General features: G+C 40.3%; 1 protein-coding gene across 2 annotated transcripts in view; it reads left to right on the top strand.

The window, feature by feature from the left end:
* LOC138513746 (C-type lectin lectoxin-Thr1-like) overlaps positions 1-22,823 on the top strand; it is a 634,248-nt gene that overhangs the window by 171,973 nt on the left and 439,452 nt on the right. Inside the window, exons 6-7 of one of the 2 annotated variants that reach the window (XM_069628830.1) lie at positions 8,317-8,389; positions 22,072-22,378. The exons of the other annotated variant lie outside the window; for it this stretch is intronic. Coding sequence (XP_069484931.1) covers positions 8,317-8,389; positions 22,072-22,093 — 95 coding nt within the window. The 3' untranslated portion in view covers positions 22,094-22,378. Of the gene's footprint in view, positions 1-8,316; positions 8,390-22,071; positions 22,379-22,823 lie in introns of those variants that run through there. 2 annotated transcript variants of the gene reach the window in all.

Raw genomic sequence — 22,823 nt, 5'->3', positions numbered from 1 at the left:
TGGGAGACATGAGTTGGACATGAGTGGGGGCCTGGTGGAGGCTGCCCCTGCACTGCTACGGGGTGGGGGTGGTGGGAGACATGAGTGGGGGCATGGTGGAGGGTTCCCCTGGTGGCTGGGGGGGGTGGGGGGTGGGAGACATGAGTGGGGGCCTGGTGGAGGCTGCCCCTGCACTGCTAGGGAGTGGGGGTGGTGGGAGACATGAGTGGGGGCATGGTGGAGGGTGCCCCTGGTGGCTGGGGGGGTGGGGGGTGGGAGACATGAGTGGGGGCCTGGTGGAGGCTGCCCCTGCACTGCTGGGGGTGGGGGTGATAGGGGACATATGTGGGGGCCTGGTGGAGGGTGCCCCACACTGCTGGGGGGGATGGGGGGTGGGAGACATGAGCAGGTGTGCAGGGTAGTCCCCTGTTTTGTGGGCTGCCTGCAGGGGCCGTGGAGGGTGTACAGGGAACATCTGTGAGGACCCACCCAGCCTAATCGCGTGTGTAACTTCCCGCGCACCCCTGTAATACACGTACCCAGCCAATTCGCGTGTGTAACTTCCCGCGCACCCCTGTAATACACGTACCCAGCCAAATCGCGTGTGATAATTCCTGCGTACCCCTGTAATACACGTACCCTGGCTAATCGCGTGTAAAACTTCACGCGTACCCCTGTAATACACGTACCCTGGCTAATCGCGTGTAAAACTTCCCGCGTACCCCTGTAATACACTTACCCTGGCTAATCGCATGTAAAACTTCCCGCGTACCCCTGATATGAACGTTACCCGCTTTGCGTTTCTTGTTTGGCAGCCCTGTAAACTGGTCCAGGGTTAGCGCAGCCCTTTGCGATGATTTAGCGATTTTAATGGCTTTTCCTTGCGCGAGGGCGTTCTTGGGGGCGTTACTGGCGCTGCTGCATGGTCGCTGCAATACTCTGCGCCACGGCTGGTTTGGGAGCCTAAAATCCATGAATACGCTGTGCGTGGAAATCGGTTTTGGCGCACGCGCCTGGCGCAGACAATCGCATGCGTACTCTATGCGCCAGTCGCTTGCGACACTTTTCTGCGAAATTCTATGAATTACCCTGATTGTTTGTAAAGAAATCAATAGAAAACTTCACACAGTGACGTTGGGATGCTATTACAAGGCCCAATGGATACCCCAAGGTATACTAATCCTCTTGAATTCCACTTTGCGTAAAGAAAATAGTTAGTGAGGAAGTGGGAACAGATCCTGAATAAGTGTTTACTAGACTTTATTTTCCGTAAAATTTTAAAACTGCCTAACAACAGAGACAGTTTCAGTAGGGAGATGAATGACTTACAATTGGAACTCAGTAGCCTCTTGAGCCCTGAAGAGCTGCAACACACTTTTAAAGATGTCAATAAAAACTAGAATCATCTCATAACGAATTAGAACATAAAAAGATTAGAAAGTTTAAAAGGGATACATATGACTACCTCAATGACCAGGTGTATACTTGGATCGAAAAACAAAGACCTCTCCTCACGAAACCAAGAGGCAGTAACAGTTAATCCAACCCAGCTATCTCAAACACTGACAAAGCGCCTGAACCAAGTGTGCCAAGGGTCCCAAATAAAGATAAAACAGAAACTAATAGACCTATGGCATCAAGTGATTTAACTGGTACCTGTTCAGCAGCTGTAGGGATTTTTCTTTAGTAAAGAAGAGATGCAGAAAACGGTCCTCCAGGATACAGACAAAACAATGGAGCAGGAGAATTTACAATTAACCTATCCTCCTGCAAACTCAACATGAAAGAGACTGACATCTTACAGAAATAACTCAGCTTTGTCCCGACATACATACAGTACATCACTGTTTGAAACTAAAGTAGATTTAGTCAATTTCACCAGAAAACTGAAACTCTGATGCTATTTCTCAGAGTTATACCAGGAGACTAAATCCATCACTTCCGCCAATGGCAAGGACCGTATTTAGAACTTAAACCCAAAAGTAATTTATTCTATCTCCATTCCATCATTGAAAACCTGAATTATACAGATCTAAAAAAAATCTCATTCAGACACCCCAAGAAATGTAAAACGCAATGAGATATCTCTCATCAAATCTCTTTATGTCATCAACAGCAGAACTATCAGACCTGCTGTCAAGGGAGGAGCCCTGGTCATTCTCAATACACAATACTATGAGATGGAGTGCCTCAGACAACTTAATGATGAACATACTTAACTCATATTAGATAGAGATCCCAGGAGGGAGATCCAAGTAAATCTTACTAGACTTCTAAATTATGTGGAAGAACTCGGTTTGGATCAAAATGAAAACTGGGAATTTTCTACTATGCAAGTACACTCAGATACCGCCATTTTACACTCTCCCTTAGAAACATAAAGATCTCATTCATCCTCTTGGCAGACCCATTGTTGTTGCCATAGATAGTATCCTTCAACCATTGGGTGTCTAAATTGATTACTTTCTGCAACCCCTGGTACAAAAAAACCCTACACATATCAAAGATACCACCCATTTTCTTAGAATCTGGCATGGCTTGATCTTGCTGGAATTCGTATCTGAAGCACATATTTTTGCTACAACAGACATTTTTTCCTTCAAACAATTGGAACTTCCATGGGTTCCATGATGGTGCCGGCATATGCCCACTGTTTTATGTTTAAATATGAGACTGACCACATCTTGAAAACATCCAATCTGGCATAGATACTTGAAATACTTGGGCTGCTACATGGACAATATTTTTGCTAACTGGACCGATCTCAGTAACACCTTTCTAGATTTCACAGGCTACCTCAATTTAATTGACCCCATGATTCAGTTCCTGCTTGTACTAGGCCATGCTCCCATCAACTTTCTTGATGTTAAGGTTACCCCCACAATTAGTGGTTTTGATACCAGCAAACAAACAACCTATTACATAGTTATGTTTCCATCCGCCTAATCTTATAAGAAACCTTCCCTACAGTCAACTGCTTGATGTGAAGAGGATTGTTAGTGACAATGAAACCAGCAATATTTAACTGGATATGATAGAACAGGGATCCACATGATCTAGTGTTTGTGTCCAAGTATTCAGTTCAGAGTAACATAATCAACAATATTATATGCAAACATTGGAACATCATCACTATGGATAAGGGATTGAACCACCTTTTCAAGGCTCGACCTACATTCACAAAGAAAGGCACAATCTCAGAAATATGTTAGTTCATAATGGAGGGCACAAAAAACCTGATGACTCGAAGTCACACAACCAGAGGAGAACAGGCACCTACTCATGTATGAACTGAACTAACTGTAACAATGTCATAGAAGGCAATGTTGTATACCACTCCAGGTTAGGTGCCAAGAATTTTCCCTGAGACATTGCTACATATGTCATAGCACAGATCATCTACTCTATTAAATGTACTTGCAGGATGTTTTACGTTGTACAATCTAAGAGACCAGCAAAACTGTGATCGAATGAGCACAGATCAAAGATATGGACTAGACACTTTAACTCATCAGTAACTAGACTCTTCTTGGAACAGCAACAGCAACTTGCTCAAGTCCGATTCAAGATCCTGGAAGTCCTAGCCACCGAACCTCATGTGGACATTAGCAAGATCCTGAACTGCAGAGAAGCTTTCTGGACCGACTTGATTCGGTCACTCCGGGAGGAATTAGTGTGCAGTGCAACCGTGGCTGTTTTCTTTCATTTGGATTGTTTGGAGTCTATAAGTTCATTTATATGGACAAACTATGTTGTGTTTTCGATGAGGGTTCTCTGTATTTCTGACATGATGTTGGTATTACTTGTATTTAGCTTAGATCATTGCTCTTCTTTGTTCCGCTTTCTACTGTGGCCTGGATAGACTCATAGTAGTTATGTTAGTTTCTTTGTTCTCCTAACTGTCACAGCTTCTGCTCTATTATGTTTTATCTGTTCTTATTTCTCTTCCATTTTTATTTTCATTTCGTCTTCTGTGTTCAAACTTTAAGTTTTATTTTTTAACACATATTCATTTTTATATTTTATCTTTCTGTTTTCGTGCAGTCCCAGGAGCCTCATCCTCCCATCTTGCCTACTCTTCTTCCTAATGTTTCACTGTTTTCATGGTGTTTCACGATTCCATGGCTCGGGAGCTTTGTGGGTTATGGACTTCTTTTTGACTCATACTCTTAAACTTTTTTTCTATTCAGAAGGTTTTTTTTTGTTCCATGTCTCTTTTTTGCTTATTGCTTTCCATTGTCTTAGTGGGATTTTAAAAATTGGGGACACCTTCATTTGTTTCCTTTTTTTTTTCCTTTTTTCGATTCCCACTTCTCCATGTAACTGGGCGCTGATGAAGGAGATCTCTCTGAAATTCATTGGCCCTGACTTTCACGCCTGCTTCTGCGACACATTCAATCAATATCAAAAAAGGATTTTTAACACATGAACCTGTACAACCTGACATACTGAATTGGAATTGTTTCAGTAATGGTTAGTTAGACTAGAGGGGAAACCTTTTCACTCTATCCTAGGAGTACCTCGGGCAGTCCTGGCAGAAGCACTCAGATGTCAGTTGTGCGTTACCTCTCTTAGGGCGCTCTGGTTGCATCAGCGCTGCAACCTTGGGATTAAGCTAAAATGGGCATCGTCTGGAAATTGCTCTATTTGAATTTTTATATCATTGGGCACTGAGACTAGCCCGCAAAACTTGCTCTGTGCTGATTTAGAGGCAACAGATGCACTTAAAAGCCATTGGCTTATTTCCTTCGCCAGATGAGTATTGCTCCTGTTATCCTCATCAACTTAAAGTGAAAACTGCAGACTGGGATCGATCTGCGAATATGGGCAGTCTGCATAAGAAATAGCGATATGCTGAATTTGCCAATTCTGGTTTTACCATTGGGAGCCCATTACAATATTTATTGAAGCTGCGTTCCTCTTTTGTTTGATGTTTTATCATGTATATGCATATTAATATATTGCCAACCAATGAGTATCATGGTGCATGGGCTGGCATACCATTAGAACATAGAATATGCTGCCTGTGCTGTCATGCAGTCGAGACTAGTAGGCATCTGTTGCTGGAGCATCCTGTTCTGGGGGACCATTACTGCAGAGCATATAAAACATGAGTCCCAAACCTGGATTCACTCCATACAGACCAATTTTGGAGTAGGAGTATGGTCTATACTGCATTCTCGGTGGTAATGCATGGGGGGCGCAGCATATGTCTGGAAAGAGGTGCTTTTGAAATTAGAAAAACAATTATGAATATGTTGTGCTGTGAGAAACCAGGGGGTGTCTCACCTGCTAGTCCCCTGGGATTTCTTTCTCAGGTGGTCAGGGCACGGCCATCGCCTTTGGATCCAGACTCTGGGGGTGGACCAGTGCAGGAGGATCACCTGGGTGAGGGGTCTTAGGAGAGCGGGGGTGAGGCAGCCAATAGTGACATGTGGTATTCCTCCCTTTTCGTTCATCTACCCCATTCTATTTTTTAGGACACTCCGAAGTCCCACCCTTCCTTGTCTGAGGAAGAGGGTGACTGAGAGTAACAAGACTACCTCTCATACATAGTACTTGATATGTCCATTAACCGGGACAGGCGAAGTTAGGCACTTGACTTCAAGGGCATACACCTGACACCAGTTAGCTCTCCTCACACAGATAAAAGGCAACACCTAAAGACACACTCTGAGCAAGGCGGAACGTGAGTACGAGCAGAACTTTTGGGACAAAGGCACACCTACTAGAGCAAAACAACATACCAAGGGATGAGAGCTGCAGGTAGAAAACCCAAGGGTTCCCTACTGGAGGTTGTTGCCTCTGACAGCCCACGAAAGAAACGTGGGTAAGGCCAGATCCCACAAATGAAGACTGCATTGTGTTTCAAGGATGGCAGCAACCCTCCAGGGTGAACGGCAGAGTTGGTGAGGGGAGCCTAAGCCTGTGGTACTAACCTTGACTTGTGAAATAGAAATTGTAAAACGCATAAAAAAACGCACATAGCCGGTGAGTTGGAAAGCGATCTGAGAGACCGGTGTGCCTTAACGTTTGTAATAGAAACAGTATATCGCAAGTGAAGGCTGCATGCATGTGGATGAGACACAAAGAAAGGCAGACTTGTGAGTGAACTTTGATATAAAGGCTAGCTGTGGAATCAGCGATACTGAGTAACAGAGTGATACGGTGAAAGGAAGTAGCCCATTCGACAGTCTCTGTGAAAGGTATTTCGTTTAAACCAAGAAAATGAATGAACAGTAAAAGTGAAATAAAGAGGATTCATTACTAGAGAAAGGAAGAGTGAAAGTTAAACCGTGAACTTTGAGGCAAAGTGGTCCTGTGGTGGTCTGTAAAAAAAGCCATGCAAATTTGAAAGTCTTCGACATCCAAAAGTGGTCCGAGCCCAACAGAGGGAGACCCGAAGTATAGTAAGCTTGGGGAAGGGAGCCCCCTTACAAGTTTGTATTGAACTTTATCAAGAGAGGTCTGAGACAGACAGAGGGGACCTACAAGAACTGTGTGGTGATAGATCTAAGTCCGACATAGGGTGTTCTTTGTGAACATTTTGGTTGAAACATTATTTTGGAAGTCAAGGTAATAGACTTTAACGTGGAAGGCCAGGCTGGCCTCGATCCACGGTTTTGAACTCCGTATTGTGTTGTAAGCCGAGCCAGAGTGTGTCATACGGCCTACAGAGACTGACCTTACTCTGTGAGGTTTAACATGGGGAGGTGAGCTGGTTCAACCACATTATCATTTATACACTGATTTTTCCTTTTGCATACATTTCTCAGAGATAGGGCAGGCATTCAATTTTGTTAAAGTAGATCATTTTGATTTGGTAGACTCCACTAGGACTATGTTATTTATTATTTTGATGGTTGAGACTATTCCCATTCAAGTTATAGGGAAAATTAGGAGTTTTTCCAGACCTAACAATTTCAACTAAGGTTTTACTAATTGTACCTATTGCGTCAGTGTCATACTTGTGATACCATGCCTTCCCTACAGTGCCCATTAACACAACCAGTGTTTCCATTGCCTGTTTATAATCATGTAAGAGATTTTGTTGTGGATTGTTTTTTCTATGAAATTGTAAAGATTATACAGAGTCATGAATATTTAAACGTCATTCTACAGAGGTTTCCATCAATTGATCTGTTGTTAATGTTTTAAACAATTCATTAATTGTTGTAATTTAAATGGTTTGATTTTATGGTGCAAACGTTTAATTAAACTATAATGCACTTTAATTAAAATAAATAAAATCAATTGTTTTTGTTTCATTGATGAGCTTGTGCACTCAGAGAGTGAGAACTCTGCTCTGAAGGTGTCTTCTTCAAGCCTCAATATAATTTAATCCACTGTACCACCATTCATATTCTCATGGTAGTGCCACCGGAGCCAGTGGCAGTAACAGTAAATGATATAAGTGGTAAATCAGTGGATTTGCCATTGATTTACTGTGTAATGGGGCCCTAATATTGAGGATCATGTAGACCTAGGATTAATAGCATTCATTTAAACTGATTAAGAATATACAAATGCCCATTGCCAAGACACTCAGGAGATCTGAGAAGTTATGTGTTGTTTGGTATTGCTATCCATCACCAAATCCATGGAGGGTAATTATTTTCTGGTATAAGCGGATAGTGATTTAGGCTCACTGTGGGTCACAAGCCATATGAATACCTGAGCAATTCATATGAAAATGTAAGTGTTGTATCCTTTAACAAGTTGGAATTGCATGATATTCATGACAAAATAACACATGGATGATTTCATTGATAGATATGTGTGTGCGAGAAGCACATCACGATACACAACTTTTTAAAATGCTTACATTTTCTGAAAAACGTGGTCATGCCGACAGACACCAAAATGCACACATGAAAAACACTATTCTGCTAAGGAATAATGCATAGTCTATCGAAATACTCATCCAAACATAAGGACTGAAACATGTATAAATATTGTCCCAATAAATGCAAGCATAATTTGTCCATGCGGTGGTCAATAAGCATAATGAGGCTTGTACATCTACTGCACGTTCCATGCACACTGCACGCATTTGCGTGGTTGAATAGCCCTTACACATAGGGGCGAGGTTAATACTGTTATTTGAACCATTTATTAAATGACTAATGACTAATATCAATAGTTGTTTAGTTGTGTTGATTGATAGGTTTTATGCTTTGTGTCGAATGCACTGAATAATTAGAAAAGTTATACTTGTTTATGATATGCAAAGAGAAAGGCATTCAAATGGAATAAAACTCAGACAGCAAAGGTTGAAATTGTAATCATTTCTGCAGTGTTATTAACATGTTTTTATTTTATTTGTTCATCCCCCAGGACATGTCACCTGGAATGACTACTCTGGGCGATATTTCTTTCCTTATGTGTGCAAGTATACGCTGGGTCGCAGGTAAAGCTCTTTTCCTATCTACACCTTCATATGCAGTTCAATAACAGCTGCTAAACTTGTTTTTCGGATAACATTCGAGCAATATATAATTGATAGTAATGCGCCCTGTTGAACTCTCGCTCAGTCATATAAGAGACAGGACAAGGGTGGATTATCCAAAATGGGTGCCAACCCAACAGCCATTATAGAAGAGCCTAGCCAGACCAGTGAACACACTAAGGGCTCTCTCAGCAGTGAATGCTTTCTCAGCTGCACCAAGGAGCTGAACTGAAGAGTGTTCCTGGACAAGTTTTAATGGTAGGGGGAGGTTTCCTATTGACAGATCTGTACTGAATCATGCTTGCCCAATTTGCCTGGCAAGGCTGGTGGCATTTTACTCACTGACCCTTACATGTCTCATTGGATAGGCAGGTTATGATACTGCAGAGCTGAATGTGCATGGGGTGCGCCTAAGCCTCAACCTATATTGGAGTATTTCATTGCACACCTACATCAGTTCTACTTTGCTGCTCCAGAATTTCACTGCATTTCTGGATTAAATATAATTTGATGCCAGAGAATCTTCATAGCACAGCTAGGTCAGATGTATGTTGGGGCCAACACTTTTAATTGATTGCAGGGCTAGGTTACCTCATTTCATCTGATTGTGTAGCTCGATTTATTTCATTTACTGCCAGAGTGCTAGATTAATTTATTGTGCCCGAAAATCTGGTTGTATAGCTAGAATATTGCACTTGCTACCAGAGTAACTCATTGCACATCTAGATGACTTTTATTTTGGTAGTTTTCACTACATTTGCTGATAAAGAATATCATTGCACAGCTATATTAACTCATCTTTCCAGAAGAAAATCTAAATTGAATGTTGCTGCCAGAACATTTGATGACCCAGTTTGATTAATCCATGTTTCTAACAGAATATCTAATTGCATGTGTTAGCTCTCTAGGCATAACGGGATCGTGCTATTTTGCCAAGAGGGTATCTCATTGCACAGCCAGTTGATTTCCATTGGACTACCAGAGAATCCCATTACATAGCTAGATCAATTTGCTCTGCTGCAAGAGCATTCCATTGCATATCTAGATCAGTTTTATTTTTCTGCTAGATCATTTCACTGCATATCTAGATTAATGTTATCTTGATTCTAGATAATAGTCATGCAAAGATGTGTCAAGTCATCATTCTGATGCAAAAGTACTCGGTTGCATTGCTCAGTTAACTTATATTTCTACCAAAGACTTTAATTTCATGGCTAGATGGATCAATTGTTGCTACCATAGTATCTAATTGCACAGTTAAAATGGTTTGCCTCACTGCCAAAGGAGCTAATTTACCTTATTTGGCTCGCAGAGTTGTTCTCTTTTCATTGCATAGCTAAATTAATTCACTTTGTCACCATAGTAATTAATTTCATAGCCATACTCAACTACATTGATATTTACTCCGACAGAACATTTGCTATTTATATAGACTGAAATGTTTCAGCTGCAGCCAGAGAACCCATTGTGTAGAACAGACTAACTCACTTGATACCAGTGAACTACGTCCTGCAACAAGACTACCTTCTGTTGTATAGCAAGATTAATGATCTTACTCCTAGAAGAAACATATAATACATTCATTGTAGAGCTAAATTAACAGGGAATATTACTCCTGGCTAGACACATTCATAGAGTTGGCAAGAGTTTTCAGGGTGAAGATTGTCTCTCTTTGCTCCTAGATATGTATTGCTCCTAGATCTTACTCACACCTGGTTGATTGCACAGAAACCTACACAAAAAAACAAAACAGTGACTCAGTACAAGATCAAGACAAACAAAAACTTAGAAAATCCTTTGCCAACGCAAACAATGCAGCCAGTTGTATCCACTGTCAGAAAGGGGTACCCAAGGAAAGCCTGTCGCACCAGAAGAGACAAATCATGCATCCTCACAACAACCTACATAATGCCCACCAACTTCACAGAACACACTCAGTCAGATAGACTGCATCCTTGACCAAAAATGTTTTATTTTATGCTGCCTTTTAACTTACCGATGAAAATAACGAACAATGCAAATGTCAACAGGTGCAGGCAAGTGGGAAAACCACAACACAAACAGGGGACTATAAAGGAGTTTCACGCAATCCTGTTTAAGATGAACACATGCAAACAAGAACCTTGAAACACCTGCCTTCTCCAGAGCACAATGTACAGTCTCCCTCAGTACACATTAAAAGGATGACAGAGCAATTACAGACTCATTTGACCAAAACACTCCCTTGTTAAGAAAGGGGTGGCAGGCTCTCTTGAAGGACCAACATATTGACCCAATTCTAAAATTACTATACTGTTTAATTAGAAACACAGTGACCCAAGTCAGAATCTACTTGGAATATATAATTAGCAACCTACACAATAGAACATGCCACCCACATCTTCTGACAATCCAGAGCCAACAAACATCAAGCATAAGAAACCCTTTAAAAATTAGATGAACACAGGGCTGCAAACTAAACCAAAATATGACCGAGATGCACACATTGCTCTGTGAGGAAGGCATTGTCCCTAATTACATTTTTGGTGCTATCCCGATTTACGGGTGGGATGCCACCAAAACGATAACACAGTTTCCTCCACTTGTAATTACCAGCCGAAATGCTGGTAAATACCCATTCCATTGAGTTCCATACGACTCCCTGGAGAGGATTGCCGGAATTACCAGCACCGGAATTACTGAGCCAGTAATTACCTTCACCTCTCGTCTAGCGGTAAATCAATGCCCCCATTGGCAGACGTGTTTTGCCAGTGGGGGCACTGAATAAGAATAACAGAATAAGAATAATAACAGAATAAGAATAGGCACAATGTCCTGGAGATGTTTTTAAAGATTTGCTTGTGTTTTGTTTATTTGAACACTAGTCACTGGGTGAGGTGAAGATGTTGCGATGCATTTTGTAATATGCATCATTAGATGAAATGTATAGATGCTGTGATGATATGTATAAAGAAAGAAACAAATGCACACCAATGTGCACAGGCCGCAGCTCCGCTTCACCATCAAGAAAAAATGCTCGAAATGCCAATGTTTACAAATGTTGAAAATGTGCTTTATTGTAGACAGCAAATCGATGCCCTAAGCAACAAAAGAGCAGCAGACACACAAAACGTGAGGTGCTTCACGCCCAACTGAGCGCTCGTTCACACACTTGCAGAACTCAGGTTTGAACATGTATTTAAATGGGCGTTCAGTTTGGATACTCTGTGATACAATCTCGCATTTAGAACTCTATGGTTCACTAGACAATAACATGGCCCTCTTGGCCTACTATACTATAACCAGTCATGCTGTTACATAGTATCCCATGAACAGAGTTGTGGTATCAAAGAATAGTAATAGGTAGCCCCATATTACATGTGTAGTCTGCAAGATAGTCACATATAACACCTGTGTCTGTAACAAACAGTGGATAATATTGCCGTATGAACTCAATGTGTGGAAGGAAACTAACAGACACACACTATTGAGTTAAAATAGCCTCGAGAAAAACACAACTGATGGGCTTAAACTGGTGTGTCAATGTATGGTGTCAAGTAATCAAATAATCAATCACATCGGTATCCCTCAAAGACCCTCAAAGGGTAATCCTGTAAAAATTAAGAATTCACATAATTCAAAATTTAAAACAAATTAAAAAATAATTATCAAAAGAATTAAAAAAAAATGCAGTTACAATCTCAATCTCAAAAATGCATTATCACAGTTAAACACCAATGCATGTAAATAGTTCCTCATCGATGCTGTGTCCTAGTGGAGCCTTTGTTTCAAAATCAATGATGAGTTTAGTCTGCTGTTGACACAATTTCAATGTTCTATCACCTCCTCTTGGGTGACTTGGTACATGAATTACACCAAAGAAGGAAAAGCCAATCAAACTGCCACCATGGTGCTCATCGAAATGTTTAGCAATAGGGTATGAGAAATCCTTGTTTTTGATGGCCCTCATGTGCTGCAAAATCCTGATTTAAAATTTGCAAGTGGTGCTGTCCATGTACCACTTTTTACAAGGACAACTCAAGTGATATATCACAAATTCAGGTTTGCATTTTATGTTTCAGCAAATGGTATACCTCATTTGTAAAACGGGGTGTAAGATCTCAGATGGTGAAACTGCATATTGACACACTTTACATTTCTGACACTTGAAGAGTCCTGTACGATTTCTAGATAACCAATTGTGTTTTTGTGCCCTAACAGGGCAAATAGCTAGACACCAATTAATCTTTCAAGGATGGTGATCGCCTCTAGGTAATACTGGGGCATATTGGTAAAAGTACAGATAGATCTTTATCTACTTTTAAAATGTGCCAATGTTTAAATATGTTGTCTCGCATGTAGCGTGAATCTGGACCATAAGTTAAAATCATGGCTTCATTGTCTTCAGCATGGTGTTTTCTACTTGTCGAATTGTCAAGCAAAGTGTCATGATTTAGGCTCCTCGCTTTATAAAAGGCCCTTTCAAACACTTTTTTGGAATAACCTCTAGAGATTGAACTAGAAGCCGCAATGGAGCACTCGTTGCTAAATGTACTGACATCTGAGGAGTTACGCCTAAGGCAAATAAATTCACAGTGAGGGATGCTGTTTATGCACGCGGATTGATGATTGCTAGTAGCCACCAAAGGGACATTAGCACCTGTTGGCTTGCGGTATACTGATGTATTAATACTGCCACAAGTGATGTTGACACGAACATCCAAATATACCACTTCTGTTGAGCTATGTGCTTCAGTAAAGCTCAGCTTTAAGTCTTTACAGTTTAAGACTTTCACAAAGCCAAGACATTCACATTCCGACCCTTTCCAAATGATGAATAAATCATCCATAAAATTAAAAATCAACAAATCACCGTATTAGTAAACTGCTCATTTTCAGATAACCCCACAACATTCCTCTCCCACCATCCCATGGTGAGGTTCGCATAACAGAGGCAAAGGTTGCCCCGATAGCAGTACCCCCTCACTTGGTGATAGAAGGAGTCATTGAATACAACATCATTGTGCATCAAACAGAAAGAAATCATCTCCAAAATCATAGAAGTGTGACCATGATAATTCAAAGACCTATTGTCCATATACAATTTACAAGCCTACAATCCAAATTTATGGTCAATGGAGGTATATAAGGATACCACATCCAGAGATGTAAGGAGCATACCTGACTCCCACAGTATTTCATTAATTTGTCTTAGAAAGTCAGCTGTATCATGCATACATGATGGCAAGGTATACACTAATGGGTTAATGGTTTCATCAACAAATGTAGTCATATTTTCCAATACAGAACCATATAGAGTTACAATGGGTCTCCCTGGAGGCTTGGTTATGGATTTGTGCATCTGAGGTACAGAATAAATGGTAGGAATCACCAGTGCAATGGGAAACAGAGATTCTGCTGTGTCTAAATCCAAGATACCCAGATTAGTCAATTTCTGGAGCAAATCAGAGAGTTCATTGATGATATCCGGAAAAAGGGTTTGAAATTAATTTCGTGTAGCAAGAGCGATCCCGCGATTGTCTATTTGCTTCAGCAATGTAGTCCAAATGATTGAGCAGGACTACTTTAGACTCTTTATCCGAAGGCTTGATCACTACTTCAGAAAGGTTTTGTAGCTGAGTCTGTATAAGTCGTTGATTTGCAGTGAGATTATATTTCATGGGGGCTTTGTGTCGCAGTTTCTTCAGATCCATAATCGCCAAATCTTGAAAAGCCTCAAGACAGCCACTGTTTATTGATGGGTTAAATTTTGACATTTATCGCAACTTGGTGGCTTTTGCCCATTCTGTATTTATGCCGTAATCCATAAGATTCAAATCAGTTTCATCACAGGGAATAGATGCCATATTTGTCAATGCAAACAAGGATGGTAAATCAGCATTGATTAAATCTGTTTTTCCAATCTGTGCTGATGATCTTGCTGTGTCTGCTGGATTCAGGGAAAAGAATTTCTTCAGTCTAAGTTTTCTGATAATTTGATGAAAGTCAGTGTTGTTTGGGTATAATTAAAAGTTATGTATTGGCAGAAATTGAGCCCAAATCTTAGGAAATCTGATTGCTCTTGAGTGAGGACATGATTGGACAAATTAATGATTTGCATGGATGGTGCGTGGGCTAATAATTGCTGCGCACCTCCAAAGCGTGTTCTCTCTGTCCCTTCCGTGCTTGTTTGTTCCAAAGCGTTTCCCAGGTCTTCCCTGGCGGGTTTTGTATTTGACCCCCCCTGCCACTCTTGTGAACTTTTCCAACTTTGCACAAGAGCCGCATTTTCTCAACACAAATTTAGGTGATTGGGTGGTGGTTCAGTGTCACTGTTAGTCACATCTGATTCTCCTGTGGAGGACATGGAGGAATCGTTGGTGGATGCTGTTGCTTCTTGGTTACTTTGTACCAACTTACGTAGTGTATCAAAACGTTTGGCAAAATGATATACCTGCCCTGACTCATAGTCCAATTTATCTCATAGAAATGTCCACTTCTGGCTTGGTTTGATATTGTCTTCATCGGATATCAGATTGACATCTATACTGCCTCTTAGTTCATTCCCAGCATCAGTAGTTTTAACATCTTTAAATTTGGATTATGATAGCTGCACAATCAGGTTTGGCATATTTCACCAGTAGTGTCAAAAATGTTGCAGAACAGCCATTAGTCGCTTGCCCCCATTCTTTCAGCATCGCCGGATTGTGCTCATCGAAAGAAAGTGTGATCAAAATTCGCAGGCCTCTTGGGATTCTCCCTACATCCAAATAATTTTGCAAGGAAATCTCTTCCTTTTGCAGTTTCTCGAATTGCTTTAAATATTTAATGTGTTTCTTCATGCAATGCAATTTCGCCTGTAACTGCAATTTTTGGAGAGACTAACACTTGACTCTCATCAAATAATAACAATGACTGCGAATGCCTTGCACCCTCAAATAATAACAATGCCTGCGAGTGCCTCGCTGCCTCTCTTGTTACCAACATTATAAACACAGGGCTGAATTGAACGAGCAAGATGGTGAAGCACCACTGAATAAAGTTTGTAGTGAACTCCAGGTAAGGGTAGATATATAAATATATGTCCAAGATGTAAATAGCAATTGCATTTCCATTCAGGCGAGCAACACTCCGAGTCTGTGGATTTTCAAAGACATATTCCGCTGAAAAGACCAGCCATAAAACTGCCAAGGTTGATAAATAGAGCAAACTTTATTTCATCATGCCAGTTAGTTTAAAAGCAAGTTTCAAGTTTCCCAGTGGCATTCGTGCTGGCAGGCAGCCTGACGCGTTTCAGCACGCACCCGTGGCTTGATCATGGCTTGAAATTCACCAGAATTTGTGAGAACTGAAAAGGTGACTTTTAGGCACATTTTACACGTCATGCGACCATTTTGCTTTGGGCTATTTAAAGGCTTATAGTGAGTTGTATTCAAAATGGTTAATATTTCCATTTCTAACAAAGATGTTGCGTTTTATTCAACATGTAGCCATATTTAAGTAAACAGTTTGGATATTTGTTTTGAAATACGGTGATTGATTAAAAACATATATAATAAGGTGCTTATTGCATGCATTGATGTAAATTTGCATGTAGGCTGGTAAAATACATTCTAATTAGATTCTGTGCCACTGCATTTGAAATAATAATATACTTCTGCAGTGTTTCATAATGGATTGATTTGATGAAATGCATAATGCATTCAAATGGAGATGCATGCCCGGTTCCGCTCGGTGTTATGGCTTGTTCCATTGACACAGTGCGGGGCCGGTATTCCCAGAAGTAAAGTGCCAGTGCATTCTCATAATCATTTTGCGCCATACACAATTATTAGAGTTTGACATATCTCTTTCAAAAAATTATTTCTATAATGCAACAAGGACCTGGGATTAATATATTCCAATACTTAGAAAATAGTACTCTATGTTATTACTGTTGCCACTCCGATAGTTCTGCGCCAACCTTAATCAGACGTAAAGTGCATCGTATATTCCTATGATAATTAACCTCAATGTCTTTTTGTTATAGTAATAAAGTGCACAGTGCTTTCTGGTAAAGATATGCAAACGGCTCAACTCCATTAGAATGATAAAATATTGACATTGATATTTTATTTCTATCGCACTCATACACAAGTGTTTCAGAGCGCAAGGGAAGGGAAGGGGAACAGGGGAGAACATAAAAACACGATTTTACTAGGCTCAGTGACATTGAGAACGTGCAAGTGTAGGGTAGAGGGAGAAGGGGGAGAAGTGCATGGAAGGGGGAACAAAAGGAGAGTGCAGAGCGAGAAGGAACAAACAAAAATAATAATAAAATAATAAATAAAAAGGCAATAAACAATGGGAGTACAGCCAGCAAGTGGCAAGTGCTGGGTTTATGGCAGCAGGCCATGTAGGTCTGAAAGTGCAGGAAGAAAAGGGGAGGGCTGTATGGGTACAGATACAGACCCCAGTGCAGGGGGTAGCCCGGAGGCAGTGCGTGAGGGTGGCAAGATGAGCAGGTACCTGGGCCCAGGGGACAGAGGGTGGCCAGGTGCATGGTGCCGAAGGAGAGTAGAATCAAGAGGAGAGAGGGGAGGAGAAGGCAGAAGCAAAGAGGAAGGTTTTGAGGTGCTTTCGGAACTGGAGATAGTTCTCCTCAAGTTTTAGAGTGGCAGGGAGGCTGTTCCAGAGGGAGGCCCTAGCCGAAGACAGAGATCTACCCCCAGCTCGTTTCTTTGAGAAACGACTGACCCTGAGGGAGTTAGAGTTAGAGGTAGAGGAGCGGTGTGCTCGAAATGGGAGGTATTTGCGGAGGGATAGCTGAAGGTATGTTGGACCCAGGCCCCAGAAAGCCTTGTGGACAATGCAGAGGGTTTTGGATTTAATCCTTGCATCCACTGGGTGCCAATGGAGAGATTTCAGAGCTGGAGAGATACGATCCCAGGGCTTGAGGCCAAGGACAAGACTCGCAGTCCTGTTCTGGATAAGTTGTAAAGGGCGGAGAGTAGAGGCAGGTAGATTAAGAAAGAGGCTGTTGCAATAGTCCAATTTAGAGAGAACCAGAGCTTGGGAGACAGTGAGCTTCTGGGGGAATGAGAGGAACGGAAGAATACCTCTGAGGAGGTGCAGTAGGATGTTTGACTTTTTTGATACATCAGCGATGTGGGCAGAGAAGGAGAGTGTGGAATCAAAGGTGACACCAAGGTTCTTGGCCTCGCAAGTGGGGATAGGAGGAGGGCCAAGGGAGGCCGGCCAGAGAGTGAGGGGAAAGGAAGGTGATGGTGTGCCAATGAGGAGGATCTGTGTCTTGCTAGCATTAAGACAAAGATCGTTGGCGGCACACCAATCTTGAATGGCAATAATTAACCTCAATGTCTTTTTGTTATAGTTATAAAGTGCACAGTGCTTTCTGGTAAAGATATGTAAACGGCTCAACTCCATTAGAATGATAGAATATATGAATTGACATCGGTATAAATCCTACTCATGCTAACAAATAATGAATCACAGTCAAATAAGCATACAATAATCACTGCATTCCTACCAAGTCTGCAATCCCATGCTTATATTGGCAAACCATAAAGTGCGTAATGATATTGTGTCTCTATATCTATTAGATAAAGTGCATAATGCATTTCAGTAAGCATATGTAAACAACTCACTCCATGTTATTAATGGGTTTGGGAACACAGTCAGTAAGACATAATTCGACATTGGTATAAATCCTGCTCGATAAAACAAATGATTTATCCCAGACACATGGCATAAACCGATCACTCCAACAACTTTGTGCAAATGTACAATGATAACCTTAATCATACCAACAGAGTATAAGCCCAAGAAAAGTTTGGCATGAAGGATGTGATATAGAACATGTGTGCAAAATGTCCATACAACTGAATACACCAATAGAAATTTTAAAATACTGGGACCCGATAAGGACAAGGAAAAAGGAGAAATAGGAGTGATAAGGGACAAGTGTAACCTCTATAGTAATCTGATCCCATATGTTATTTTGATACTTATCTACAATTTGGAAAAGAAGAGTTTTAAGCTAGTTAGATCTTCCAGACGAGTAGCTTCATTTGAATTCATGGCTGTTCATATAATCCAATTTCATGCTTTAAAGACAGGGTTCTCCACTACACATGATATACAGATATTTGTATCTATTTTATCATAGATGGAACTGTTATACTCCCAAAAAGGTATATAATTCTTCGTCAACGTTGTGGCCGACAGGATTCTTACTTTCAAAGTCAATAATAAATCTTGTTTCTTCCTGTCGAAGTAATTGTTCGGCATTGCCACCTCTAGGCACACCTATTACTTTATATATTTATACCAAAGAATTTCAGATATTTGGGGTTTCCATCATGAAATTCTGAGAAGTGTTTGGCCATTTGATATGCGCAATCTTTATTAAGAATGGCTCGTACATGTTGTAATATATGCACCTTAAGTTTGCATTTAGTACTTCCAACATGCCACTTAAGGCAAGGACAGTTCAGGACATAGACAACTAGTTCGGACTCACATGTGATTTTGCTCTGAATGTGGATGGGGTATCTTAGAATGGGATGAAATTAACTCTTGCAGTTCTGTGCATATTTGCAGATTTTACATCTGCTGCATTCTGAGAAGCCATTTCCACCAACGGAGAGCCAATTAGTGCTCTCACCAGTTTTTTTAGGAACCATATAACTGGTAACTTATATATCTTCTATGGAAGTATCTTTTGCAAAAAGTTATATACAGATGATCATTTAAAGTCCTGCCTAGATCTTTGTCGGCCTTTAGTACTTTCCAGTATTTGTTTATAATTTGCTTGATGATTTGAGAATGGCTTCTAAAGGTTAGAATTAATCCAGTAATGTTGTTTTCTTCCCCACTACTCGAGATGGATTTCTGTGTTTTCAACCATTTCTGTCTGTCCATGTTTCGTACCTTTAGATATGATCTTTCAATCACCTTCCTTGGGTATTGCTGTTGTAGGAAGTTTTGATCTGTAACTTGGCAGGCTAGGTCAAAGTACACAATGTCGCTGCAGCTGCATCTTTTTCGGATGAATTCTCCATATGGGATATTCCATAAGAGACTTTTTGGATGTGCACTTTTGGTGTGAAGGGGAATGTTGGTGCCTGTAATTTTTCTGTATAATTCACACACTATTTTTGTCCAATGATTTGAACTTGCACATCCAAAAATACAATCAATTGTCGGCTGTGATGTCCGCTGAATTTGAGATTGTAAAATATTAATGTTCAAAAACTTCACAAATGCCTTCCATGATTGTATAGTACAGTTCCAAATAATAAACAAATCATCTATGTAGCGTAGTCACAAGATGATGTTTTTGGTGTGATTTTCATTTTCCTCTGGCCATACCGTAGATTTTTCCCAGTGTCCCATCATGAGGTTTGCGTACGATGGCACAAATGTCATGCCCATGGCGGTGCCCTGGACTTGGAGAAACACTTCATTATTAAAGATAAAGATGTTATTCTGTAAGCAGAAATGAATAATTTCACATATCATATTGGAATGCTGAATATGGTTAAGGGAACGAGGGTTTAAGAAAGTTTGACATGCCTGTATTCCATCATTGTGTTGAATCGAAGTGTAAAGAGACACCACATCCATGGTTGCAAGTATATATATGGATTGCCATGGAAGGTCGTCTATTTTTGATAGAAAATCGATGGTATCTCGTATATACGAAGGTAATGATGGTACAAAGGTACAAAGCACTTTCTCCACGAATGTCGACATGTTTTCGAGGATGGAACATATATGGTATATTATATGTATGTTTTTTATACAAAATATGTATTTCATTATTAAATACAAATAAAAAATATATATTTATAAAATATTACTTTCGTCTTTGTCATTAAAAATGAAGTTGTATTTATTCCACATGTACTAGGCGACACGCGTATGCTTTGAATGTTCGCCAACATAAGAGAGGATTTTTTTACATTCATGGCTTGTGTATATACCCGATGGTATCCCTCTTTGTATATAGGCCCTCCATTATTTATGTATAGGGCGACATTGGCCATCTTTTATGTGGATCAGTGGTCTTTTGAGGGTTTTTCTGGTGGAGGGTCATGTGCTCTTTTGCTGGGCTCATTTTAGGAATCTGGATTCGTGTTTGATGGTGATGGGGGGGTTGCTGAACCATGGCTTGTGTTGGTGTTCATGGTGTTTCTGTTTTTGGGGGGGAGCCTATTTAATTAGGTGCTTGGCTAATGTTGGTTTTGAAATTGTTGAGGGCTAAGGAGGGGTTAATGTGAGAGAGAGGGATGTATGAGTGGTGCAAGACCTTTAAGCACACAAAAAGGCTACCACATATGAAAATACTTAAAAGAAAACGTGTTATTACTGATTAATGTCACAAAACCGGTATTTAAAATGTCAGCACTAATTAAAGCCACTGCTGGCCTTCCCGTGTTTTGTTTGCAGGGTGGTGCCACCTGCACTTCCTTCAATGCTCTCCCACTATATTTACCCAAACCCTTCCTTCATTTAGAAGAGGGTACAATTAAGTCACGAAGGGCCTTTTTGACCTTCGGATTTTAATCTCAGTCTTGTGACTGGGCACCATTATTTGGTTGTAATCCCGGTGGTTTCTCAATTAAACATTACTCCCAGCAGTACTTCATTTCCACTAGTGTCAAAATAATGCTACAGAAAATCCTAAACTCATAGGTGTTAACATGTCTCTGTAGCAATAAATAACATTCTTTCACCCATCATGAAAATCAACTTCAGGGATAGCGATAACACTTCAGAGGTACTCACATTTCCAAAATCTTCAAATGAAGGCTTAAGGGACCCCTTCTGGCATACACTGCAGGTAGTGGCAGCTAGTTTTTATTTGTATTATTTCCAGTGATAACTAGCACCATGTTTGGGTATTAGTCTCTTTTGTAAAGGGCATTATCAGTTGTAATTCATTTTGGCTTTAATTTTACCATAAAGCCACAATTTGGCACTGCCAGTAATCAATTTTCTCTGTGATGGACAGCATTGTACCTTCGGGTGTTATGCCACTCACCATCAACTGTAATGATGTTGCCCTTTCTATGATGGGGCCCTAGATGTTGCTATCTATTTTGACTGAGTCAGAGCATGGAAATGGCTTACACAGAACTGGCATAACTATTACTATCAAAACGTGGTTAAATGAATAAATTCCATTGTTAAGAAAAAAAGTGTTATGATGTCTCTAATTGAATCTAGCTATCACTTGCATTGCTCGATTTTCTTGTTCTGTTTTTAACTAACAATACATTATGTGTTCCTATGAGAACTGTGGTGTCTGACATTTTGTAGATAGACATTTTTTCACTTGGGCATGTTAACTTCAAAAGAATAAAATGTGCAATTTATGGGAAAATAATACTGGATTTGAAGCAAATTGTTCCATTATATTTAATATTTCTTGACGTATGAGTGGAAAGCAAAATCACATCATTGTGAGGTCTTTGGTACATACTGGATCTGGCATTGCATCCAGGAATTCAATGCACCAAAAACGAGAGCTAGTGGGGCCACAGAGGAGGGAATGGAGCTGTGGTATGCAATATGCAGGGGTCCATTATCAAGTTACTGCCTATGTTGGGTTATCCCATAAAACATAACTGTTATTTCTGTCTGTCTTTCCTTTTTAGACTCTGCAACACTGATGTCTGATGCCTGGAAGACACATTGACCTCTGCCTGCTTCTGAAGGAAGGAACGACGAATCAGAGTCACACATCTACCTTTCAGAAATATAAATGTGTGCATTGGTCCCTTTTTAAACAAAATAAAAAAAAACAAAACATTAATTTGCATATAGTTATTGTAGAGCGATAATCAAAATCCAAATCATGGCACATTTCAGTTTTTTATTTAATATTAAAATTAAAAAAACATCGACATGACCATATGCAGGTACATTGAATCCGTGTGAATAAACCTTTATGCTTCAAATAGAGTTGCTGATATATTTTTGTGCCTGTTTTTTTTTTTTTTTTTAAATTGCTCATTTAATCATTTAAGCTCACTGACTGCACACAGTCACTGCAAGGGAGATTGCGGTCAGGTTAAACGGTGCTACGGATGCATTATTGTTCCTTGCTAAATCTAGCGTAATGGCCACAAGCATTGCAATTTCTTGAAAAATCCTCCTGACTCACAAATGTATTTTCTACATCACTTGCATTGCCTCCATTTCTGATAAAAGAACATTTGTTTCATGGAGTGGGTTGTCTGAAAATGCAATTTTAGGGTCATTGAACTAGATCATTATTTGGATAGTGTTTGGTGTCCTAGCTATGTATAAAGTGATCAATTGATCCATATCAGGAGATTTCTTTTCAGTGGAATCATGAGAAATGCAATGTTGTGAAAAAGAAACATTGCCTTCAGAAGGAGAATGG

This window comes from Ambystoma mexicanum, chromosome 12 (genome assembly GCF_040938575.1).
Source record: "Ambystoma mexicanum isolate Mex_15411 chromosome 12, UKY_AmexF1_1, whole genome shotgun sequence".
NCBI classification, from domain to species: Eukaryota; Metazoa; Chordata; class Amphibia; order Caudata; family Ambystomatidae; genus Ambystoma; species Ambystoma mexicanum.
This window is presented reverse-complemented; position numbering and strand designations above follow the sequence as displayed.